This window comes from Erinaceus europaeus, chromosome 2, assembly GCF_950295315.1.
Source record: "Erinaceus europaeus chromosome 2, mEriEur2.1, whole genome shotgun sequence".
NCBI classification, from domain to species: domain Eukaryota; kingdom Metazoa; phylum Chordata; class Mammalia; order Eulipotyphla; family Erinaceidae; genus Erinaceus; species Erinaceus europaeus.
The window spans coordinates 187,795,511-187,822,521 of record NC_080163.1 but is presented as its reverse complement, the minus strand read 5'-3'; the positions used below and the strand labels follow the sequence as shown (position 1 = coordinate 187,822,521).

Genomic DNA, 27,011 nt, shown 5'->3' with positions numbered 1-27,011 from the left:
AAAAAATAAATAAATAAAAATAAAAAGTGGAGGAGATAGGATAAAGGTTATGCAAACAGACTCTCATGCCTGAGGCTCCCAGGTTTCAGGTTCAATCCCCCACACCACAACAAATAAGAGCTGAGCAGTGCCCTAAAATAAATAAACAAATAGAACAACTAGTGTCGAATGTTATCTTATTATTTTCTTAAAACAGAGAAGCATATTTATTTGGGATCAAAGAATTATGATTTGGGTACATAAGTCTCAGAAAACCTGGGTTTTTGTATTAAATTTTTTTTTTATGTGGTCCGGGAGGTGGCGCATGGATAACGTATTGGACTCTCAAGCTATGAAGTCCCAAGTTCATGTCCCGGCAGCACATGTACCAGAGTGATATCTGGTTCTTTCTCTCTCTCTTCGTATCCCTCTCATTAATAAATAAAAATATTTTAAAAAATTATCTTTTCCTCAATACCAAATTTATTTGAAAGCACAGCAACTTTTGTTTGGGTTCATTAAAAGCAGGTCTGCAGCTCAGAGCCTCTGCAACACCTCCTCAGAAAGCTGAGGTCTAGAGAGGTTATGTGACTTGCCCAGGCCTATGAAGAGAAGACGAGAGCACAGTCTGACACTTTGCAAGTAAATACAGCCTCTTAGGATCCCTATCCTCTCACCTGTATTTGCGTTGCTCCCAATACTGTTGATGGCTGGCGGCACCGAGCTGGGTGGGTGGAAGGGCACATGTCCATTTTCCCGGGGTGTTTTTTCCTGCCAGCCTGGCCCTGCCTCTCCAGGGCCCAGCTCTGCAGAGCCCCCCCACTCATCTGATCCCTGGCGTGAGTTGTAGGGGGGCTCAGGCCGGGGGCGGAAGCCACTTGCCAGTCGCTCTTCCAGGTGGCTTAGCCAGAGGGCCAGCGCATTACGATCCTCCAATGTGGTGGCTGGATGGATGAGGGCATAGGAGAGCAGCTGGCGGCTTTCCTCAATGAAGGCATTGCTCTCAATCGAGTAGGCCAGCACTTTCTGCAGCAGCCTCATGTATTCTGACTTGGCTTCCGTGTTGCCTGGCTGAAGGAGGGGCAGGTGGGTGAGCAGGAGGGAGACCACCTTTTCTTTGGACTCTTGCTGCCACTGGCTGACAATGGCTGCAGAAAAGACAAAAGAGAATGTCAGGATAGCAGAGATGGGGGACTCCTATACACCCAGGAGAGCTGCCTGTAGCCTGCTTCCCTTGACTCCAATCTTTTTTTTTTATATAATTTTTTTATTTGTTATTGGAGACAGAGAGAAATTAAGAGAGAAGGGGAAGACAGGAAGAGAGACAGAGAGATGCCTGCAAACCTGCTTCACCGCCTGTGAAGTGACTCCCCTACAGGTGGGGAGCTGGGGGCTTGAACCGGGATCCTAACCGGTCCTTGCACTTTGCGCCACGTGAGCTTAACCCACTGCGCTACTGCCCGACTCCTTCCAATCTTTCTTTTAAAAATATTTATTTATTATATAGAAACAGAGAAATTGAGAGTCGTGGGGAAGATAGAGAAGGAGAGAGACAGAGAGACATCTGCACCCCTGCTTCATCACTTATAAAGCTTTCCCCCTGCAGGTGGGGACCAGGGGTTTGAACCTGGGTCCTTGTGCACTGTGACATGTGAGTTTAACCAGGTGCACTACCACCTGCCACGCTCCCCACTTCAATCTCTTTTTCTTTGTTTCACAATTCCCAAATCTGTCCTCATGCTAGTGAGTTCAAACATACTCAACCTGCTTTCAGGGTAACTTTTCCTGGTTCTATCACTCCAACCTGCTGTGGCTTCCAAGGCTCTTCCAGGCCTGCTCTTCAAGCTGCATCCCTCTACTCCTTTTCACTATCAAATCAGTCTTCTTCCTCAATGGCCAGGTCAAGGTAAAAACTTGGGTTCTGGAATTACTGATAGATGATCTGGATTCCCCAAGGTACTAGCTGGGCTTGAAACTCACCAAGCAGTTAATTTCCTCACCCAAATATTACTGGAGATAATTCCAGTATTCAATTCACTGTGTTGCTTTGAAATTCAATTTCTTCCTTCCTTCCTTTTTTTCTACCAGACCCACAGCTCAGCTCTGGTTTATGGTGGTATGGAGGATTGAACCTGGGACTTTGGAGCCTCAGGTACTACAACCTCTTTGCAGAACCATTACGCTATCTACCCCCTGACCTGAAATTCAATAATTTAATAAAGAATGCAGATTATCTCAACCCATAAGGAAGCTCGCATGAAAATAAGGCCCCAGGTTAGCCATATAAAGGAGGCCTTGGGGAAAACATTTTTTACAGGTCTGATTTTCTTCCTTGAAAGCCTTATCATTTCTGTGACTAGCTCATTAAAGTATAGGATGGGGTTAATACTGGCAGGACAAGGAAAGGGACACTGAATAACTGCACTTGAGAAGAGATGATAATTAAGAACTATGAATAATTCTATCCTCACACTCAAAACACTAGTAAAGGCAAGGTGATTTTCGAACTCCTAACAAGGAAGACCTAAGAGATGAAGCTCTGGGCTGTTGGTGAATCCCAGGAAGGGCACAGAGCTAGAACCCCAGAAGGGTAGGTGATGAAAAAGAACAGGTTGAGTTGGGGTCAGGCGATGGTGTACCTCGTTGAATGCCCACAATATAGTGCGTTAGTACCTGGATTCGAGCCCCCTGTCCCCATCTGCAAGGGGGAAGCTTCATGAGCAGTGAAACAGTACTACAGGTGTCTCTTTCTACCTCCCTGCCCCTCTCAACTTCTCTCTTTTAAAAAATTTTTTATGGGAGTCGGGCGGTAGCGCAGAGGGTTAAGCGCACATGGCGCAAAGAGCAAGGACTGGCATAAGGATCCCAGTTCGAGCCCCCAGGAGTTGCTTCACAGGCAATGAAGCAGGTCTGTAGGTTCCAGTCTCTGTCTTCACAGGCGGTGAAGCAGGTCTTTCTCTCCCAGTCTCTGTCTTCCCCTCCTCTCTCCATTTCTCTCTGTCCTATCCAGCAACAACAATAACTACAACAACAAAACAAGGGCAACAAAAGGGAAAATAAATAATAAAAAAATTAAATTAAAAAAAATTATTATTGGATATATATAGAGAGAAATTGAGAGGAGGGGGAGATAGCAAGACAGAGAGACACCTGCAGCCCTACTTCACCACTCATGAAGCTTTCCTGCTGAAGGTAGGGACTAAGGGCTTGAACCTCCATCTTTGTGCACTGTAGTGTGTACATTTAAGCAGGTGTGCCACTGCCTGACCCCTCGACTTCTGTCTCTATGCCAAATAAATAAATAAATAAGACAAACAGGTTAAGGTATGGCTTATATCCATTATCTCCTTTTTATAGACCATATGACTTGACTTTGGGCAAATGTGACCATTTCACTGGGCTCTACTATCTAAAGCAGGACTGAGAATCATTCCTGCCTAGTATGGCTATTATGAATTAAGTAGGACCACAGGACAATATCATGATTATTATTATCTTATGATGGTCCCTTTTTTTTGCCTCCACAGTTATTGCTGGGGCTCAGTGCCTGCACTGTGAATCCACTGCTCCTGGAGGCTATTTTTTCCCTTTGGTTGCCCTTGTTATTATTATTGTTGTCATTGCTGTCATTGTTGTCAGATAGGGCAGAGAGAAATTGAGAGAGGAGAGGGAGACAGAGAGGGGGAAAGAAAGATAAGGTACTTGCAGACCTGCTTCACCGTTTATGAAGTGACCCACCTGCAGATGGGGAGCTAGGGGCTCAAACCAGGATCCTTATGCCGGTCCCTGAGCTTTGCACCATGGTCCCTTTCTTTTTAAATACAGAGATTCTAGAGATATCAGTCAATTCCCTGCCCAGGAAACAGAGGCTGGGAAAGGGTTTAGATAAAAGGAGTGCCTCGGGAGTCGGGCAACAGCGCAGCAGGTTAAGCGCACGTGGCACGAAGTCCAAAGACCAACATAAAGATCCCGGTTCCAGACTCCAGCTCTCCACCTGCAGGGGAGTCGCTTCACAGGCGGTGAAGCAGTTCTGCAGATGTCTATCTTTCTCTCCCCCTCTTTGTCTTCCCCTCCTCTCTCCATTTCTCTCTGTCCTATCCAACAACGACAACATCAACAACAATAACTACAGCAACAATAAAACAATAAGGGCAAAAAAAGGGAAAATAAATAATAAAAATTAAAAAAAAAGAAAAAAAAAAGGAGTGCCTCAGAATTCTAGGCATCTGGTTTTCAAGTGAGCTCTAATCTGGATCCCTCTGCATCTGAGGGTATCATAACACAATTTCCTTAAGGTTTAAGATCCCAAAGCCTGGGAGTTGGGCGGTAGCACAGCAGGTTAAGCGCAGGTCATGCAAAGTGCAAGGACTGGCATAAGGATTCTGGTTTGAGCCCCCGGATTCCCAACTGTAGGGGAGTCACTTCACAGGTGGTGAAGCAGGTCTGCAGGTGTTTGTCTTTCTCCCTCTCTGTCTTCCCCTCCTCTCTCCATTTCTCTCTGTCCTATCCAACAATGGCGACATCAACAACAATAATAACTACAACAATAAAACAAGGGCAACAAAAGGGAATAAATAAATATTAAAAAAAAAACACCAAAAAACAAGAGCAACAAAAGGAAATAAATAAATAAAATCTCCAGGCCCAGGTGGAGGTAGTAAGCATAATGGTTATGCAAAGAGACTCATGCCTGAGGTTCCAAGATCTTTGGTTCAATCCCCCACACCACCATAAACCAGAGCTGTGCAGTGCTCTGGTAAAAAAAAAAAAAAGAAAGAAAGAAACCTCAAGGGCCTCTGCTCACACTATTATGTTAGATACCTGAGCACTGAGCACTAGACACTGTGCATAAAAAAAAAAAGTCTCAGAAACAGTACTCCTCTTGTAGAGCTCTTTCTTTCTTTTTTTTCCTCCAGGGTTATTGCTGGGCTCGGTGCCTGCACCATGAATCCACTGCTCCTGGAGGCCATTTTTTTCCCCTTTTGTTGCCCTTGTTGTTGTAGCCTCGTTGTGGTTATTATTATTACCATTGCTGATGTTGTTCGTTGTTGGATAGGGCAGAGAGAAATGGAGAGAGGCGGGGAAGACAGGGAGAGAAAGAATAGACACCCACAGACCTGCTTCACCACCTGTGAAGCGACTCCCCTGCAGGTGGGGAGCCGGGGGCTCGAACCAGGATCCTTACGCCGGTCCTTGCGCTTTGCGTCATGTGCGTTTAACCCATTGCACCACTGCCCGACCCCCTACGTCTTTCTTTTAATGACCTGCTTAGAAAGCTATAGCTAGGGACCCCACAGACTTTTAAAAAAAATTTTTTTAGTATTTATTTATTTTCCCTTTTGTTACCCTTGTAGTAATTACTGTTGTTATTGATGTCGTTGTTAGGACAGAGAGAAATGGAGAGAGATGGGGAAGACAGAGAGGGGAGATAAAGACAGATACCTGCAGACCTGCTTCACCACCTGTGAAGCGACTCCCTTGCAGGTGGGGAGTCGGGGGCTCGAAGCGAGATTCTTATGCCGGTCCTTGTGCTTCCTTGTGCTTCGCGCCATGTGCGCTTAACCCATTGCGCTACCGCCCAACTCCCTTTTTTTTAAAAAAAAAAACAGAGCACTGAGGCTCTGGCTTATGGTTGTGCTAGGGATTGAAATCTGGGACCTTCTGAGTCTTAGGCATAAATGTCTCTTTGCACAATCATTATGCTACCTCCCTGATCCCTACATAAACTTTTAAATCTGCCCTAAGTTATACCTCTGAGACAATGAGCCCACACACTCTGCCCAATTCATACAATTGCACAACTCCCCTCTGCTCCTGAAAAAGCTCCTGTTGGGGTGTCCAGAGATCTATCTATATTCAGTAAATTCTCACCATGCCACAATATTAGCTAAAACAGTACTGATGATAGTACCAAGTAGACGATACTTATCCAGCATTTGCTATGCACCAGGCACTGTGTTAAGAGTATAGCTTTCATCCTCAGCTCATCTTGGAGGTCATGCAGATGAGGAAATACATTGATAAAGCGACAAGAGCCAAGGTCTGAATCCACGTCTCCAGAACTGAAGTAAACTTGTACCTATAACCCTATACTATTTCTCCAATGTCTGGTCTTTTTTTCCCTCAGTTCTGGCTTCCTAGATCCTCTTCAGGTCCTGACACTCAAGGTTAGGAAACTTTCTCCTTCCATTTGTCTTCTCTTGAACTAGTTCCCTATGACCATGAAACAGTCTCTTTGGTTATCTCCATATCTGAAGATCTTTCAAAATGGGCCAGGCCTTCCCGTCTCCATCTGGCACTGGATCACATGTGAAAGAAATCCCTTGTACACCGCCCCCAAACCCCACCAGCCTCAGAATTTTTAATTCTCGATAAGAAGAAAGAAGAAATACAGTGATTAAGATTAGGGCTAGGAAGTCATGGACTTGTATCCCAGTGGTATCGTGTGGCTGCCTGGGCAATGTATTTCCTCCTTTGTAAAAGAACACTTATAGAACTGCTGGGAAGATTGAGGTAGACTATACATTTTGCGTGCCTGGTAAGATCTGTCCACAGCACATGACACAATGTTTTTTCTCTTTCTTTTCTAACTTCCACTTCAATCAGTGCACTGCTAGGTCTGGTTTATGGTGGTGCTGGGATTGAGCCCCAGGGATGAAAGCCTTTTGCATAACCACTATGCTGTCTTTCCAGCTGACACAATTTCTGTCCCTTCTCTTGTGGTCAGTCTACCCCTTCAGTGCTTCCCTGATATTCTCAATTGCTGTTGTTTGAATCTTACAGGGTAGCCAGAGGCATCCGGGACACAGAAAAGCCTTATCTAGTCCCTCCCCCACTCCAGAATACTGCCAGGATCCCATGGCTGGGGGACGCAGCTTCTCCTCTGGTCCTCTGGTACTGCCAGGGGACGTGATAGAACAGCCTCAAGGGCTGGTCTCAATGAAGGACCTTGTTCTGCTGCAGAGAAAAGGAAGAGTGGTTTTGGACAAATGGAAGCTGACCCTGGAGAAATGTGTGTTCATGTCTGTGAGGCGGTGTGGTGGCGAGGGTGGGCCTCCCATGACTGGGAAGCATCAATGAGCACTGGATTGAGTCCAAGGAATTTGCTCAGCCTCAGGCCCCTTGGGGTGAGCCCAGCTGGGGCTGCAGATGACGGGTGGGGATGGAACTTCTAGTTTCCTGCCCAGATCAGCAAAGTCTGGCGCAGAGCTGAGGCACACAGGGGTCCAGTGAATACCTGCACAATTGAACCCAGATGGTCCCCTGCAAGGAAGTGGCCTCTCTGCATGTATAATGTGCCCTCTTCAGGATTCCCTGATCTCAGCCCACTCTGTCTTATGTCCTAGAAGAACATGAAGAGAAAGAGCACACATTTGCCTGGATTTAAAACCCAACTCTGCCTCCATGACTGAAGTCATTGTAAGCTTTGGTCTCTACTTCTGAACAATGGGGCAAAGTGAAAGCTCTTGAGTATAGGACTGGTATAAAGAGTCAGTGAAAAAATGCTAGCTTGTAGCATGTGCTCTGTGAATTTCCTTTAATTTTTTTTTTTTTTAATTTGATAGAACAGAGGAATTGAGAGGGAAGGGACGTAGAAAGGGAGAGAGAGGTGTACACCTGCAACATGGCTTCATCACTTGTGAAGCTTTCTCCCCGTAGGTGGGGACCATGGGTCCTTATGCATGGTAATACATGCACTTAGCCAGGTGTACCACCACCCAACCCTGTTGAATTTTCTATTATAAAGAAAAAAGTATGTATTTATGAGAGTGAGAAGAGAGGGAGAGAAGCAAAGCATTACTCTGATATATGAAATGCCAAGGATCGAGCTCAGGACCCCATGCTTGAGAGCCCAGCACTTTATTCACTGCACCATCTCTCAGGCCACACTCCATGCATTTTATCTTAATACTGCCGCTCCTGATAGAAGATCTAGAGCAAACTTTCTTTTGGGGTTGAGGAGAGTGATTCATGTAGGATGCTACATCTGGGCCTCTCCCTTAAGATTCCCAACAAGAGGTGGGAATTTCACAGTTATTTACCAAAAACAGACACATCTCTGTTTCCTCTAATCTAAAGGCATAACAGGCAATGATGAAATTCTGGAGGCGTGTGGATTGGGGGTGGTGCCGTGACATCAATGGCTATTTCTCACCCAGCACAAACCTGGGCTCTATAGGGACAAGTGGATGAGGAGACTACATGTGAGTGCCTTTCTTGGCCAGGTGACCGGGGCTAAGTAGGTCATGACCTTGGGTCCTGGCAAACCACAGGAACCAAATATATCTTGGAGACCGCCATAAGAGCAAACCCATTTTTATGTGCTAGGCTGCTGGCAGTGATTGTGGCAGCCTCAGGCACCAGTCAGAGGGACTGGGGTTTGGCTCCAAACATGTCCTTCTCTGCCTCACTCCAGCTCACACGAAAATAGGGGAGGGCTAAGGGGTTCACATTTTTGTTAGATGAACTGTGTCAGTAGAGCCTGAAAGGAGAGGGTGGAGGCATCAGAGTTTAGTCCTGATGACTCACTCAGCCAGGGCTCCCTCCTGACCTCTGTTTCCCCACCCAAATTCAATGAGCTGGAGTGGGAGGGGCTTAGACCTGCTGAATACAGATTCTGAAGAGAACAGGAGGAAGCAAGATATGCAGGAACTGGGGCCCAGAAAGCTATAGAACCAGGGAGGGAAGGGGAATTCAATTTTTCTGGTTCCAGTCTTTATGGTCCAAGTCAGCAGGGGAGTGAGGGTGGGGGAGAGGTCTGTGATTATTGGCAGGGAAACAGCACAGGAAGAAAATGGACAACAGGTGAAACCTGGGGTTGTCCTTTTGGAGAACTTGGCAGTTTCTGCTTTTGTCCCAGATCCTGCTTCTATGAAATCAAAGCTGGCTGTCTGTGCTGACAGGCTTCCCTATAGTTCCTCATCTACTAGGTCCCTGAGATGGAGAGCCTAAACTAGGCCCTCCATCACCACCACCACCACCACCCACCAACCACCACCACCCATTTTATTTTTATTTTTGTGCCACAGTATTGCTCAGCTCATGGTGGTGCTGAGGACTGAGTCTGGGACCTTGGAGTCTCAGGCATGAAAATCTTGTTTAAGTGGTCTGGGAGGTGGCGCAGTGGATAAAATGTTGGTCTCTCAAGCATGAGGTCCTGAGTTCAATCTCCAGCAGTACATGTACCAGAGTGATGTCTGGTTCTTTCTCTCTCTATCCCTCTCATTAATAAACACCTAAAATATAAAAAAAAAAAAAAGAAAGAAAGAAAAGAAAAAGAAAATCTCGTTGAACTATTATGCTATCATCCCGGCCCTTTTGCAGCTTCACTCCCCACTGCAAGGAGGTCCTTGCTACTTTCCTGGACTCACCCAGAATCAGTGTCAGCATCAACATAAGTGATTCTCCAGTGGATGCATAGAAGAACCAACCAGGGAGGTTAAAAGACACCATGTTCTCTATAAATACGGCCCAGATCTCGGATAATTATTATTTTTTGTTTTTGAAATACTTTATTTTTTAATGAAAGACAAAACACACACACACACACGCACATGCACGCGCACGCGCGCACTGCCTAACTCTGGCTTATGGTAGAGCTGAGAATTGAACCTGAATACCTCAGAGCCTCAGGCATGAAAGTCTTTTGCAGAACCATTGTATTTTCTCCCCAGCCCTCAGATTACTTTTTATAAAATCTCTGGTTACTCTGATAGGAACCCAGGAACAGGACTCACGACTCTCTGTACTCTCTGATCTTTCTGAGGAGACAGGCAGGCAGGCAGATCCAATCCAGACCTGAATCTATGATTTCTTTGGGCAAACTGGAGGATGTGGTAGAAAAAGACCGTCTCATTTACTAGACCTTCTGACTTGAAGAGATCTGAAAAACTGAAGAAAGCAAGTTTTAGACCCTGTAATCACCATCTCTGATCTAGGGATTGGTGGACCAACATAATTTGAGATTTGGCTGGTAGGATAAGTGAATCTTGGGAAGGAGGAAGCACAGATTCTTTGAGGGACTCATCCCATAAAATATTATGAACTCCCCTGGCTCGGCTCCTCACCTGTAGAGGCGTACGCTTCACAGGCGGTGAAGCAGGTCTGTAGGTGTCTGTCTTTCTCCCCCCCCCACACGTCTTCACCTCCCCTCTCTATTTCTCTCTGTCCTATCCAACAATGATATCAATAATAACAATAAAACAACAAGGGCAATAAAAGGAAATAAAAAAGAATCTTAAAATATTATGAACTATTGCTTTAGAAAAATGTACTGGGCCCCCAAAGAAAGTAGTATGTTTGGCTGTAGTTTTATCATTTTTGGCACAGTACTTCAGAGCCCAAGAGGCACTTGGACAGTACCTAGAACAAGTATCTTATTTGTCCAGATGTTGCTCTTCAGGCTTATGACGGGTATGGGGGGCCACTAGTGGAGGCACGAATTATTGGGCACACATTTGACTATGCATAAGGACCTGGGCTCAAGCCCCCAAGCCCCACCTTCAGGGGGGAAGCTTCACAAGCAGTGAAACAGTGTTGCAGATGTCCCTCTTTCTCCCCAACTCTTCTCAATTTCTCTGTTCTATCTAAATAAACAAACAAATCAGAAGGACAGGAATGGCCCAGGTCACATAAGGATTAGTGGCAGAGCTGGATCAGGAACTCCTAGGTGTCTTGATTCCTATTCTCACGTTCCATGACAAATGAGTCACCCAGCATGGCATCATCTCTTAATCTGCCTGGGTCAGCAGAAGAATGTGGGTACTTATTCCCAGGCCTATCCCAGCAGGCTTCTGATTCAGTGGGTCTGGGAAGGGGAGGGCTGAGGCAAGGGGCAGGAGGAGAGATAGAAATTTGGGTTTTGACAGTCACCTCCTTTCCCACAGGGTGACTCTGCCAATGATGCAAGTTTGGGAAACACGAGGGAAAGAGAAGCCTTAATGAATAGAGAAGAAAAGAGTCGATATACAGCTCCTCCCACAATGCAGGTCTTAAGGCCCAGGAAGAAGTACCTTCCTTCACAAATTAGGAAGGGGCTAGGTATCTTCTACTTGAGGGTGGGAGCAAGACAGGAGACACTTGATTCTTTAATTTTGAAGCCTCCTTGTCTGTTAGGAGAGGCATTTAAGGACCTATAGAAGTCACTCACCTTTGGGATCACTTTACTCTCCAGCCATGCTTTGCTCCAATCCTGGCAGTTTCTTGTTGACACTGGAACCTACTGACTCATACATAGCCCTCCCTGTCTTTTTCCACTCTAAATTTCCCTATCTCTCCATTTAAGTACCAGCTTGTTATATTTTCACCATCTGATGTGGATTGTGGGTAAATCCCTGGGTTCATATATTCATTCATCAGATAATTCACTCCACAGTAATTCTCAAACTTCTCTAAGCTTTACCCCAAACATATGAATGCAAAGCATCTGTGATGGGTCTCAGGTTATTTGGATGAAGCTATATCAGGCCTTTCAAGCGCAAATATTTTAAAGGCACAGAACTTCAAGTGAGTGGTTCACAGAATACTAGGGATTTATCCTATTGGGCTGTCGGAAAAGTCATGACATGTTTTTTCTATGGTGAGCCACTAGTTGGCCCCTCTATGAGCCGTGAAAATGAAAATGTTCCATAATAAGTAAATAGCAATAAATACCATGAGTGGTTCTGATGTATAATCAAGACTAGCATTCATCACTTATCCAACTGCCACACTCAAAATGGAGTAGTGGGGAGGTGTGACAAAGCTGTGTATGATACTGGCCTTCCAAAGGGGCCCCCACTCTGGCTGCAGAAACATACCACAACCTGGAACTCCTATCCCAGTGCATAAGCAGATGACAGTCCTTTCTGGTGGGGGAGGCGAAATTGGTGTGACCTGGCAGATATCTTCAGCCTGCTATAGTCAAGCTGAGATCTTGCTGTTCACTGTCTTCAGACTGGGACTTATGTGGTGTGTTCACTGGCCTGAAAAACTCTTAGCCCACACTCATAATGCTTTTGTTGTTTGGACATTAATCCTCAGTACAGTAAAGGGGATTGCTGCTAAGGCAAGTGGGTCTGGGGATATGAGGGGAGCCAGGTAGCACTGTAGCTCCCCAAATCCCAATCCTGGCAGCCCAAGATGATCCCCTCGCCTGTAAAATGGCAGTAATAATAATGCCTCCTATCTCATGGGGTTGCTGTGAGGACTAAATGAGTCACTGACACACACTGAGTAGTTACTACATGTCAGTCACTGTTGTAAGAGCTCGCAACTGCCCTAGAAGGTAAGCATAATCAGAAGACTATTTTTATGCAGATTAAAAAAAAATCTTTATTTATGTATTGGATAGAGACAGCCAGAAATTGAGATGGAAGGGGGGTAATATTAAGGGAGAGACACCTGCAGCCCTGTTTCACCATTCACAAAGCTTTCCTCTTGCAGGTGGGGATCCGGGGCTCGAACTTGGTTCCTTGCGCACTGTAATGTGTGCTCAACCAGGTGCGCCACCAACTGGCCCCTATCAGAGGACTTTAAAGACTAGGAAACCAAACTCAAGAAGGTTGTTATGATTTAAGCCTAGATAATTTGACTCTAATGTAAAAAAAAAAAAAAAAAAAAAAAAAAAAAAACCAAACAAAAAAACACACCACTATGCCTTCAGAGTTCCTAGACTTGTAAAGCAGCATTGGGCTTGTTTGGGTGGAAGGATTCAATGTGAATAGTTACTAGGGGAAGCAGGCTGGAAGGATTAAGTCAGTTAGCACGTAGCCTTTGAGTCCTCCTCCTAGTTGGCTCTCAGCTGTGTTCTATTCTTCTCTCACCTTCATCTCTCCCACCTCCACTGAGGCCAACAGCTGTATCTGCTTCTTGGAAGACCAAAATGGAATCCTGCCCCTTGAAATGGTTCTCTGGCATGACTCCTAAGCCCAGGGCTCTAGTGACAGGCTCTAGAGAAGCCTGGCTCACTTGTCCCAAGGCCAACCTCATGGGCCACAGAATAATTCTGTACTGAGTGCTTAGAGAACTGATGGACTATATCTAAAGTTAGGGACTGAGTGTTGACACACCTGGTTAAACACATACGTCACCATGCATAAGGACCCAGGTTCAAGTTCCCAGTCCCCACCTGCAGGGGGAAACTTCACAAGTAGTGAATCAGGGCAGCGAGTGTCTCTCTCCCTCTTTAGCTCCACCTCCCTTTCTCCTCTCAATTTCTCTCTGTGCTATCACATAAAAAGAAGACAGGGGAGTCGGGCGGTTGGCGCAAAGCACAAAGACTGGTGTAAGGATCCCGGTTCGAGCCCCTGGCTCCCCATCTGTAGGGGAGTCGCCTCACAGGCAGTGAAGCAGGTCTGCAGGTGTCTATCTTTCTCTCCCCTTCTCTGTCTTGCCCTCCTCTCTCCATTTCTCTCTGTCCTATCCAACAACAATGACATCAATAACTACAACAAGAGCAGCAAAAGGGAAAATAAATATTAAAAAAAATTAAAAAGAAAAGACAGGGTTGGGAAAGATAGCATAAAGGTTATGGAAGTAGACTCTCAAGCCTGAAGCTCCAAAGTCTCAGGTTCAATTCCCTGCACCACCATAAACCAGAGCTGAGCAGTACTGTGGTTAAAATAAAATTAAAAAAAGGAAAAAGAAAAAAGAAAGAAAAAATCGGGTCAGGGTAGATAGCATAAAGAGACTCTCATGTCTGAGGCTCTGAGGTCCCAGGTTCAATCCTGCTGTACCACCATAAGCCAGAGCTGAGCAGTGCTCTGGTAAAACAAACAAACAACAAAGAAAAAACCAAACCAAACCAACAAACACCAGAATTGTGGTATACCTAAAGTCAAAACTCTTGAAGTTGTATGCTCTAGCAGTATAAGAGGACCTGTAAATCCTGGAGGAGCTGCGAGTAAAATTCTCTGCTAACTCTGATGTCCAGGAGCTTGAGAAAATAAATAATGCTCACCTCCACCCTGCCCTTCCTAGGCAATCACTTTAGTCTGTTCTTTTCAGCCGTCCGTCCCACTGTGCTCCCATCTCTTGGGGTGGACACTTACCAGCACTGTTGGCCTCAGATTCCAGAAGATGGATGTCATTGCAGTCCGCCAGTGAGTGCTCCAAGCAGAGTTGCAGGAAGCGGGCCTGGGTGCGGGTGACCCGCTTCAGAAGCGACAGCAGGGCCACAGTCTGCTCACATTCATTCCAGCCTTTGAACCAGCCAGCAAGGATGCCCACCTGGTCTCGGAACATCATGGTGCCAGGCCTGAGGCCAGGGTAGGGGGGACGGCGGTGGCAAGGGCCAGCGCCGTCACATGGTCTCGGCTCCGGGCTCCTTTTACCTCTTCTCTGAAGGCCAGGGCTTGAGGATGTTCCCTGGCGTGGTGGCAGTGGGTGGTGGTGGGGGAGGAAACCTGCTCACATTAGAGGAGGTCTTGGTCCAGCCACACCTCTCCTGGCTCCTGGAAAAGGAAGCAAGCAAATTAGACAGAATTAGGGGGCTGGAGTAGGCCCGGTAAATTTGGATTGAGGGGGTGAGGGGGCCTTATGCCTTCCTCTTTTTCTTTTCCATTTTATTTATTTATTTATTTATTTGCCTCCAGGGTTATTGCTGGGGCTTAGTTCCTGCACCATGAATCCACTGCTCCTGGAGGCCATTTTTTTCCCTTTTTGTTGCCCTTGTTATAACCTTGTTGTGGTTATTATTGTTATTGTTGATGTCAACCCAGAGGACATGTTCTGACCTTGCTAGTCTCTCCTCACCTGCTTTGAGAGCTGAAGAGTGAATGTTCCCTTGTTCCAAATAACTGACCAGTACTTTTTATTATTTATGGGAGCCAGGCAGTAGTGCACCTGGTTAAGTGCACAACGTATCAGGCACAAGATCTAGGATTAAGCCCTCGCTCCCCACCTGCAATGGGGACGCTTCATGAGTGGTGAAGTAGATCCTCAGGTGCCTCTTTTTCCCCTCTCCCCCTCAATTTCTCTAAAAAAAAAAAAAAAAAAAAAAAGGATGGGGGGAAATGGCCACTGGGATTATTACCTCGTGCCAGCGCCAAGCCTCAGTGGCAGGAAAAAAATTATTTAAATAAAGATAATTTTTATTACTCACAAGATTAGGATGTGGGTGGGTGATAAGGTGATGACCCTCAAGTAAAGGTAGTCCTCAGTTAGAGGGTCCATTCCTGGAACCCAGTCAGCAGGCAAAATTGTCATTAAATAAGGAGCTGTCCCCTACAGACACCTCCGGCACAATGTACTGTAGTGCCTGTGGATTTGCCAAATATTATCTTTGCATTATTTTTAACATTTCAAATATATTATTTATTTGGGAGTATAATGTAAATTGTGTTATAAAGACACAAATTGTACAGAGGGCCGGGTGGTAGTGGGTTAACCACACCTGGAGCAAAGGGCAAAGACCAGCTTAACGATCCGATCCCTGTTCGAGCCCTTGGGGTGGGGGGTCACTTCACAAGTGGTGAAACAGGTCTGCAGGTTTCTATCTTTCTCTCCCCCCTCTATCTTCCCCACCTCTCTCAATTTCTCTCTGTTCTATCCAAAAACAACAGCAATGACAATAACAAGGGCAACAAAAATGGGAAAAGATGGCTTCCAGGAGCAGTGGATTCGTAGTGCAGGCACCAAGCCCCAATTGATAACCTTGGAGACAAAAAAAAAAAAAAAAAAGACACAAATTATACTAAGGTGTGCACAATAAGGTACATATATAGCGATGACAAATGCTAGTACAGTGTAATCCAACCATCTCCAGGAACAAAATCACAACAGAGAGATGATTTGAGAATGAGTTGCTTGAGTTTTGCTACAGTGCTGATCAATAAGTTTCTGAGTACTTAAAGGTAGAGGTATGGACAGATGCCTAAAGGTTTTCAACCATCAGACTGGGAATCCTACTTCCTCCAAGTCATTCTGGAAAAAGTACAGCTTTGATCTCTAAGATGAATCTCTCTTAGCCTCTTCATTCCCCTGCTCTGGACCCAAGTTCTCTAGATGGGGAAGCCCCTTTGGCACCCAGAGATGAAATTGTGATCCAGACTCTTAAGAGCTATAAGAGGGTGCAAACTAGAGAAGGGGACACATCAAAAGTGAAAAACTCCCAAACAAGAACATATCCAAATACTTCCCTTAGGCAGAAACTATGTCAACTGCACAGACAACAGGCTTATTCTTCATCTGATTGGTTTCTGGACAGTATTTTGAAGCCTTTTGCTAAATTTCTGGAGCTCCTGATCTCCACTCACATTTCCCCTGTCTCTTTTTGCCAACAGTGCCATTCTTTGGCTTCATCTCCAAACCACATTCAGCTTCATTCCACTCTGGCTGCCAAAAAGACTGAGAATTCCATACAAAGATCCATTGAACCTGCTGCACTTAGGTTTGAGAGAGCAATGGCATCTCCCTAAACTTTCATGCTTCTGTTGAAAAAGGCTGTGAGGTGCCTCTGACAGTGCTGTGACTTACTATAAACATCCTTTGTGGGCCATCTGTACTGAGCACATTGGCCTGGATATGCTTCCCCTTTGGATGTTAAGCAAGAACAAGTATGAGGGGGAAACGATGCCCTCATGGCCCAGGGCGTGGCAGAGCAGTGGATAAAGTGCTGGACTCTCGTGCAAAAGGTATTGAGTTTAATCCCCAGCGTCGCATGTGCCAGAGTGATGCTTTGGTGTTCTCTCTTCCCTCTCTTTCACTAATAAATGAAAAAATATTTAAAAGAATTTTTTTAAAAAGAGAAAGAAGCCCTACTGCACATTAAATATGCCTCCCAGAAATTTTTTTAAAAGGAAAATCAAACACTATTTCCCTCAGCAGTATAGCACATGCATTACATGTTTGAGACCTTGGGTTCAACACGTTAGCACAGCATGAAAACAACAAAACACAAAAAAGACGAAAGTAAATGCCTTGTAACTGGTGGAGTGGTACTCTCTGGTCTCTTGCTCTTGCAATCAAAAAGAAATAGCTGTCTTCTTGCTTAATATCAGTGACTTCCTGTTATATATATATATATATATATGTATATATATAATATTTATTTATTCCCTTTTGTTGCCCTTGTTGTTTCATTGTTGTAGTCGTTGTTGTTGTTCTTGATGTTGTCGTTGTTGGATAGGACAGAGAGAAATGGAGAGAGGAGGGGAGATAAAGACAGACACCTGCAGACCTACTTGTGAAGTGACTCCCCTGCAGGTGGGGAGCCAGGGTTTTGTACTGGGATCCTTACACTGGTCCTTGTGCTTTGTGCCACCTGCACTTAACCTGCTGCGCTACTGCCCAACTCCCGACTTCCTGTTATATTTAAATCAATTCTGACTTCTGATTTATCTTGTTCTATAGGACCCTGCAGAACTACTCCTGTAGTCTCTTCAACCTCATCTTGTTATCAAGTTCCTTTTTGTTCTCTGGAATTCTTCTATCTACCACCCCTCCCTAACTATGGCTAGTTCCTATCTGTCAGATCTCAACTCAGCATCATTTCCTCAAAGATTTTCCTTGAATACCCAATCTAAGGGTGGGCAGGTAGGCTGGCTGGCTGGCTCTCTCTCTCTCCCAGAGCACTCACTGTTCAGCTCTGGCTTATGGTGATATATATATATACATATATATATATATATATATATATATATATGGTGATATATATATATATCTATATATATCTCTCTCTATATATATAGATATAGATATATAATTTTTTTTTTTTGCACCTCCAGGGTTATTGGTGGGGCTTGGTGCCTGCACTATGCATCCACTGCTCCTGGAGGCCATTTTCTTCCCATTTTGTTGCCCTTGTTGTCATTATTGTTATTGTTGCCACTGGTGTTGACATTGTTTGATAGGACAGAGAGAGACTGAGCTGGGGAGACAGAAAGGGGGAGAGAAAGACAGACACCTGCAGACCTGCTTCACCGCCTGTGAAGCTACCCCCCTGCAGGTGGGGAGCCAGGGGCTCAAACTGGGATCCCTTAAGCCGGTCCTTGCACTTTGTGCCATGTGTGCATTGCCCGCTGTGCTACTGCCCAACCCCCCTGGTGATCTTTCTGCATAACCACTATGCTATCATCCCAGCCCTCAGTGATTCTATTGTTGAACACTATTTAATACTGACTTACAAACAGAAAGTATGCAATGCATATCTGCTGAATAAATGAAAACAGTTGAAATAGTTATGTGGAGAAACCACACTTGGAATTTCTTTTAAGTATGGGGGGGAGGGCGGATAGAAGGAATCACCTATGAACTGGTAAAAGGAAAACCTTATCCTGAGAGAATAATCTGAAGGTACTGAAAAAATTTCCCCTGGGGAACAGAAGACCCAGCAGAAATAACAGAACTGACTTAGAACACTTTAAGGTATAACATTCAGAAGAGGAGTCAGAATCAATCTTTCTTCTTCAAATGAGAACCACGTAGACAGCTCTAAGTGAAAAGTAACATGGCATATGGAAAATGCTGAAAGTCAAGAAAATTCAGTTTTACTTCTGCCCTAGCCACCGATTCACTTTGATCTTTAAATCAATTACTTCCCTTCTCTAGAATGTGAGATAAGGAGCTGGGCTAGATCAGATATGATAAATGGGCTTTACCTTACAGCCTAATAACTGATTGGTAGTGATTACTTGAATCACAGTGCTTAGAGGGCTCCTAAAGAAATAAAGCCATGCAGGGATCAGAGGAATAGCTTACCTGATAAGGTGCCTAGCTAGCCATGCACACAGCCCAACCTTGAATCCCAGAACCACATAGAAGCACCGTGGTATAGGGGACAGCTCTGGCCTGTGGTATTTCCCTCTCTGTCTGTCTCTCTATTGCACATGCAACCAGACTCCAGCTTTTCTTCTTTTTTTTTTGGCCTCCAGGGTTATTGCTGGGGTTCAATGAATCCACTGCTCCTGGAAGCTATTTTTTTCCTTCCCTTTTGCTGCCCTTGTTTCATTGTTGTTGTGGTTATTATTATTGCTGTCATTGATGATGTTGTTGTTGGACAGGACAGACAGAAAGAGAGAGAGGAAGGGAAGACAGAGGGGGTAGAGAAAGACAGACACTTGCAGACCTGCTTCACCACTTGTGAAGCGACTCCCCTGAAGGTGGGGAGCTGGGGGCTTGAACCAGGATCCTTACTCCCGGTCCTTGTGCTTCGCACCACCTGTGCTTAACCCACTGTGTTACCTCCCAACTCCCCCCCCCCCCCTTTTAAACCACAGCACTGCTGTTCTGGCTTATGCTGCTGGTGGTGGTGGGGATATGAACCTGGAACCTCAGGCATGAGAGTCTCTTTGCATAACATTATGCTAACTACTCTTACCCCAGACTCTGGCTTGTTAAAAAAAAAAAAAAAGATGAATTCAGCTGGCAGAGTGTATACTTTACCATGTGAGAGGACCTGGGTCCAAGGCCCTGGCCAACAAACACATGGGAGCACCATGCCAAGAAGACAAGAAGCTTTTTTTTAAAAAAAAATTATTTATTCCCTTTTGTTGCCCTTGGTTTTTTATTATTGTAGTTATTATTATTATCGATGTTGTTGTTGAATAGGACAGAGAGAAATGGAGAGAGGAGAAGACAGAGGGGGGAGAGAAAGAGAGACACCTGCAAACCTGCTTCACCACTTGTGAAGCGACTCCCCTGTAGGTAGGGAGCCGGGGGTTCAAATCAGGATCCTTACGCCAGTCCTTGCATTTTGCACCACATGTGCTTAACCCGCTGCGCTACCACCTGACTCCAAGAAGATGCTTTACAAAAGGTGGAATGGTGATGTAGTGTCTCCCATCTTTCCCTCTCATCTGTTATCTGGAATTAAAAAAAAAAAAAGGGGAGTCGGGCTGTAGCGCAGCGGGTTAAGCGCAGGTGGCGCAAAGCACAAGGACCGGCATAAGGATCCCGGTTCCCGGTTCGAACCCCGGCTCCCCACCTGCAGGGGAGTCGCCTCACAGGCGGTGAAGCAGGTCTGCTGGTGTCTATCTTTCTCTCCTCCTCTCTGTCTTCCCCATCTCTCTCCATTTCTCTCTGTCCTATCCAACAATAACAACAACAATAATAACTACAACAATAAAACAACAAGGGCAACAAAGGGGAATAAATAAAAAAAAAAATAAAAAAAAAAGATCCTACTGGGAGTGGTGGAATCACGTAGGCACGAAGTCCCCAGTAAAAACCTGGAGATCAAAAGAGAAACAAGGAAATAAAGCAAAACAAATATCTATTAATGGGCAATGATGGCTAATATAGTGGAACACATACAGGGAGCTACCATGTAGCTACTAAAACTTGATCAAGCTACTAATGCCTGATTTTGATAGCAGAATGCAAATGTTCAATCTACCTAGTACTTATCTTTAATTTCAGTCGGGAGGGGGTATTTACCAGCACAATATAATGCCTCTATTTTTGTTGTCATCGCTAGAGCTTCACCACTCTGGCAGACTTTTTAAGACAGAGAGAGACACATACCAAGTAGTGGTATAGTAGATGTGGCATTCTAATGCTCAGGTACGAGGTTCTGAGACTGATCCCTGGTAGTGCCTGTGCCAGAGATGCTCTGGTTCTCTCACCTCCTCCTCTCATATACATACATACATACACACATATATATGATTTTTATTTATTTAAAGATAGAGACAGAGAAGGAGAAAGAGTAAGAGACCATAACACTGAACCTTCCTTCAGTGTGGTGGGGGCTGGGCTTAAATCTGGGTCATGCACATGGTAACACACTATTCAAGTGAACTATTTCACCAGCCTGAAAATAAATAAATCTAGAAAGAAAAAAAGGAGGGGAGTCGGGCAGTAGCACAGTGAGTTAAGTGCACATGGCGTGAAGCGCAAGGACCAGCGTAAGGATCTCAGTTTGAGTGCCCAGCTCCCTACCTACAGGGGAGTTGCTTCACAGGCGGAGAAGCAGGTCTGCAGGTGTTTCTCTCCCCCTCTCTGTCTTCCCCTCCTCTCTCCATTTCTCTCTCCCCTATCTAACAATTACACCAATAACAACAACAATAATAACTATAACAGCAATAAAACAATAAGGGCAACAAAAGGGGGAAAAAAAAACAAAAAACAGCGACAGACATACAGACACACACACCTCCTAACACTGAAGTTTCCCTCAGTGCTATAGTCCTTCTCTGTGGTGTGCTAGAACCCGGGCCACCCCTGCACAGCTAAGCAGGAACCTTGATAGTTCTATGATGACTTTTTGTAGAAAAGAAAAAAATGAAAAAAGGGGAGGGGGAGCCATATACCAAGTCTCTTATCTTAGGGAGGGGGCAGACAGGATAATAATTATGCAAAAAGACTCTCATGCCTGAGGCTCTAAATTTTTAGATTTAATCTCCCCCAACCATAAGCCAGAGGTGATAAACAAACAAAAACTCCTCTTTTTAAAAATATTTATTCCCTTGTTTTATTGTTGTAGTTATTATTGTTGTTGTTGTTATTGATGTCATCGTTGCTGGATAGACAGAGAGAAATGGAGAGAGGAGGGGAAGACAGAGAGGGGGAGAGAAAGATGGACACCTGCAGACCTGCTTCACCACCTGTGAAGCGACTCCCCTGCAGGTGGGGAGCCGGGGGCTCGAACCAGGATCCTTACACCGGTCCTTGTGCTTTGCGTCATCTGTGCTTAACCCACTGTGCTACCGCCGGACTCCCAAAACCCCACTTATTTTATATGTGAGTATCTCCTGTTTGTATGAAAATGGAAGTGTGTATGTATAACACTCACTCTAGGCTACTGTTCAGTTACTTCTCCTTGGGGAGAAGGAAGAATTAACACTCTAGATAGCCCTAAGATTTCACTAGCTGCAAGTGAACACAACTCCACTTTTAAAGAAAATTTAATTTAAAAAATTCAAGGCTACACTCTAATTTCTGTCTCAGTGAGAGAAAATACTATGATTAATTATCAGTGTTTGTCATGCAGAATGGATTCGTGGTAACTCTCATGCCAAAAGAAAAAAAGACAGGAAGGAAGGAAAGAAAATAGAAGTAAAAAAGAAAGAAAGTGGGAGTCGGGTGGTAATGCAACGGCTAAGTGCAGGTGGCACAGAGTGCAAGGACTGGCCATTAATGATCCCGGTTCAAGCCCCCAGATCCCCACCTGCAGGGGAGTCGCTTCACAAATGGTGAAGCAGGTCTGCAGGTGTCTATCTTTCTCTCCCTCTCTTCATTTTCCCCCTCCTCTCGCCATTTCTCTTTGTCCTATCCAACATTGACAACAACAATAACTATAACAATAAAACAACAAGGGTAACCAAAGGGAATAAATAAATATTAAAAAAAGAAAGAAAAAAATCTGTTTTCCTCCCTGGCTCAAGCACTTTGTGGCTCTGGGTCCCAAGGAGACAGCAGCTGCTTCAACATAAGGAAGAAATTTAAAATAATGTATTTGTCCAAGAATGGAACTGGCTGCTATGTGAGGAGGTAATAAGCTCTCTGGCTGCTGGAAGTGGTCAAGCAGAGGTTGGATGAACATCTCTTGGGAGTGGAAGAGATTCCTTTACTGGGTGGCAACTCAAGATAGAAGGACACGTTACTATTTCAGAGGGAACATCTGTGACGGGAGGTTTGATATGCCAACGTCATTTACAGCAAAAAGATGACTAAACCCACAAAGAGACTAAAGTTGTGCACAAACCCTTTTTACGGACTGCTACTTTTCCTGAACACCACCATTGTGCCTTCCACCCCCAAATATTCAGCTTCTTTCTCTGAGCCAAATGCTAGAAGCAAAATCCTTGGGATGGAGTAGTAACTCAAGCATGACAAAAGGCCAGGTTTGAAATAAGGTAGCCTGGTGGGAACTATGTTGTGTGTGGAAACACCCTCTAAAGAGAGAAGTCACTAACTCAGATCAACTGCTGTATGTGGGTTCAGTCGTTAGGTTCTTAGTATTTTAAGAGAAGCTGAAATTTTAGATTTTAAAATAAAATCCTATTTTTAAATGTTGGGAATGCATCCACATATAAACAGCAATACCAAACCATTAGAGAAACAGTAACTTTAAAAAATGCACTGTTAAAAATCATCCTTAAAGGTGGTGTATTGCACCAAAGTAAAAGACTCTGGGGTGGGTAGGGGGGAGAGTACAGGTCCAAAAAGGATGACAGAGGACCTAGTGGGAATTGTATTGTTATGTGGAAAACTGAGAAATGTTATGCATGCACAAACTATTCTATTTACTGTCAAATGTAAAACACTAATTCTCCAATAAAGAAATTAAAAAAAAAATCATCCTTAAAGGAAAGAGGTTAGAGAGTTTACTAAGTAGGACATATGCTTTACCATGCATGTGTGGCCCAAGTTCAAGTCCTGGTACCTCATGGGATTGCCACAGCACTGGGGGAAGATCAGCGACAATGGTTTGTGTCTGTTTTGTCTCTTTCAAGCACAGCACTGTTCAGCTCTGGTTTATGGTGGTGCTGGGGGTTGACTCTAAGTCTACAGCATGAAACTCTGTTGCATAAACCACTATGTTATCTCCACGGTCCTGGATAGTGTCTTAATGTGACAAGTTCTGGTGCATTTTCTTGTCATATATTCTATATTAGGTCTTCAAGTTGGCTTTGAGGACCTTTAATAAAAAAACTATTTAGGGGGCCGAGTGACACTGCACCCAGTTGAGCACACATATTACCATGTGCAAGGACCTAGGTTCAAGCTCCTGGTCTCCACTTGCAGAGAGGAAGCTTCACAAGTGATGCAGCAGTGTTGCAAGTCACCTTCCCCTCCCCTTTCAATCTCTCTCTATCCTGTGGGGGTGGGAGGGGGGAGAAAAAAGGAAAACATTAAAAAAAAAATAATAAAAGAAATGGCTACCAGGAGTGGTGGATTTATTATGCAGGCGCTGAACCCCAACGATAGCCCTGATGATAAATAAATAAATACTTTACTAATGAAAGAAGGGGGGGAGGATGGGCAGAGAGAACCAGAACATCACTCTGGCACGGGTTTGGCCAGGCATCAAACTCAGACTTCATGCTTGAAGAGTCTAACATTGTTCCATCTTCTAGGTGGCTCTTTGAGTAGACATGGAATAAAGTCTGGCAAAGGAAAGCCCTCCCTAGACTTTTGGTGGAACTACTGAGGAAAACAAAGTCTCAAGTTATTCAGATTACACAGTAACTCCTGATAATACTGACTACCATTTCTGTTATATCACAGTGAGAGCCTGCTTTAGAATGAAGCTAGTACAGATGAAAGAATCCAGAGTGAAGAGATGAGGGGAAAAAGGGAATCTGCTGGCATAACTTGAAGACCTGGACTCAGTCAGCTAGCCCAACCCCTGCCGGCCCCAACATTCCAAATGCATGGACCAATAAATTCATGTTTGGCTTTGGCCAGTTTGAACTGGATTTATAACACTTAAAATGGCAAGAAACATGGTATCTTCCATAGGAAACAGAATTCACCAATGTTCTCTGGTCTTTCTGTCCTCACATAACCCAATATATTCCCTGCCTTTGGGGAAAGACACTAAGGAAGACATACGGCAAAAGTGTCTCAAACAGTCCCACAATATTGCTGCAATGTTTGAAGGGGGCCAAGGAACCTTCCTGGGAGGTACTCACCAAACCTGCAGGTTGGGAAATGGAGTGAAAAATGGCTAAGAGATTCCAAGACAAATTGCCCATTATGCTCTTTCCTCGGCCCCAAATAGTGAGAAGAGGTGAGATAGGGGTGTCTCTAGAGTCAGCTCTCATTCATAACTTGGGTTCTCCTGCAGATACTTACTTGCTGTGTTGACCTGTGGCAAACAACTCAGTTTCCTTTTTCAGTGTAGCTTCTTATAAGAATGACATGAAACAATGTATCTAAAAGTGCTAGTAAGATGCTTTAGCAAGCAAAAGGGTGCTACTCGAGGGTTTGTATGTCTGTCTCCCTCTCACCTTCCCTCTTGGTTTCTGTCTCTAATAGACAAACAAAAACTATATACTTGCTTTATATACACATGTACCTCATACACATGTATGTCCTCACTTTACAGAGGGGGAAACTGAAGCACAGAGAAGCTATAACCACTGGCCAAGCCTGCACACAGCTGAGATTTTTCAACACCAGGTGGTCTGGTTTGAGAGCTCTTGCTTCCTAAGAATGCTTGCTGCAGCCTCAATTAGCTATCAGTGAAAGTTATTCCTCCCATTAGAAAGTTAGGCCTACAGGTTCTACACCTTTCAATGTGAACATTTCTGGGTAAATAAGGGCTATGAGTTTTTCTAGTCTTTCTACAAAGCCCACTTAACACATCTGAGGAACTTACAATGAACAAGGTAATGGGCTAGTTACACTAATTTCAGAAGTCACAAGAGTCTTGTTGCTTATATATATATATATATATATATATATATATATATATATATATATATATATATAAATCAACCATTATTCTCAGAAACTCCTGAAATACATAAACTACAGACACGATTGCCCTGACAGTGTGACTATGACAGGGTTGGAAATACAACTACCACTACCTGTGTAATTTTTAGCAAGTAATTTCATTCTGCTATACCTATTTTCTCATCTGTAAAATGGGTTTAATGACAGTGGATACTCTCAGAGCTGTGAGGCATAAATACTCACTGAGTTGTTATCTATTATCATACTGAACTACTCATTTTTCTAATCCCATCATTAAGTCTCATCTTCTACAGACCCAGAGTGTATCTGCTTCTCTCCATTTCAAGTCACATCTTTTTCTCATTTGGTCAATTCTGTTGCTTCCTAATTCACTTCTCACATACATTTTTGCCTTGCTTTCATTGTAGAAACCGGTGAAATAAACAAACAAACAAACAAAAGTCTTAACCCCTTAAATATCCAACGCCCGTAAGTGAAAATGCAAACTCCTTACCATGGGTCACAAGGCCCCACACTATCTCTCCAATTCCCGTGTCTCCTCCCTCATGTCTAGATCATTTTGGTCTAGTCACACTGGTCTCTCTGCTGTTCCTTTGACTATTGATCTTGGGATCTCTGGACTCACTGATCCCCAAAATGTTTTCTCCAGATCATCACAAAGCTAGTACTTTCTTATCAATCAGATGTGGGTTCAGGAGTGTCCTAAGCCTCCTCACATCCCTATAAGAAGGAACTTTTTGGAAAGTGGTTTGTTTTACCAGAGCACTCACTGAGCTCTGGCTTAGGTGGTGCCATGGGTTAAACCTGGAACTTCTGGTGCCTCTGGCATGAAAGTCTCTTGCATAAACCACTGTGATGTTTTCCAAGTTGGAAGGAATCTTTGGTTTGATATTGTCAGAAGGTGTTTCATCTAAGGTTACAACTCTTCCATAAATCCCTAGACTATTAAGATTCACAAGGGAAAAGAAGTCTGTGGCTTATTCATTGCTACATTTTCAACTCCTAGCATAAAACCTAACACTTAGCAGACTCCAATAAAATTCAGTGAAAACTTTCTCCACCTTGCAACAGTGCTCTCTCCAATGTAACAACTAATGCTTAGACTAGAATGCCCCACCCTCAGATCTTCCTATAAATGGCACGTTTTCATCTTTCGGGTTATCAAGCTCAACTATCACCTCCTCAGAGGCCAACGCTGACCACTTGTCAGTGTCCAGTGGCCACTCTAATCTCACTTTCAAACTACCATTTTAATGCATTCATAGCATATATGTTCATGCGTGTGTGTATGCTTATATTCTTTGCTTATACATCGTCCCTTATCAGAAAAAATATATGCGGGGACTGGGTGGTGGCACACTGGGTACAAAGTACAAAGCAGCAAGGCAAATATAGTATAAAGCAGCAAGGACCAGTGCAAAGATCATGGTTCGAGCCCCCAGCTTACCACTTGCAAGGGGGATAGTTTCACAAGTGGTGGAGCAGGTCTTCTTCAGGTGTCTTTCTCTTTCCCTATCTTCCTCTTCCCTCTCAATTTCTCTATGTCCTATCCAAAAAAAAAAAAAAAGGCCACAGTGGTGGCACTGAACCCCAGTGATAACCTAGAGGCAGAAAAAAAATATATATATATTCCATGAGTTCTAATATTTCATCTGCTTGATTCACTATTGTCTCTAATACTTAGA

The 27,011-nt window shown here is 44.3% G+C and overlaps 1 protein-coding gene across 1 annotated transcript in view; it reads right to left on the bottom strand.

Moving 5' to 3' along the window:
* The window catches only part of SAMD4B (sterile alpha motif domain containing 4B), a 48,734-nt gene that overhangs the window by 15,530 nt on the left and 6,193 nt on the right, over positions 1-27,011 (bottom strand). The window contains exons 2-3 of the mRNA XM_060185910.1: positions 14,010-14,411; positions 657-1,127 (exon numbers count right to left, since the gene is read on the bottom strand). Coding sequence (XP_060041893.1) covers positions 657-1,127; positions 14,010-14,205 — 667 coding nt within the window. The 5' untranslated portion in view covers positions 14,206-14,411. The remainder of the gene's footprint in view (positions 1-656; positions 1,128-14,009; positions 14,412-27,011) is intronic.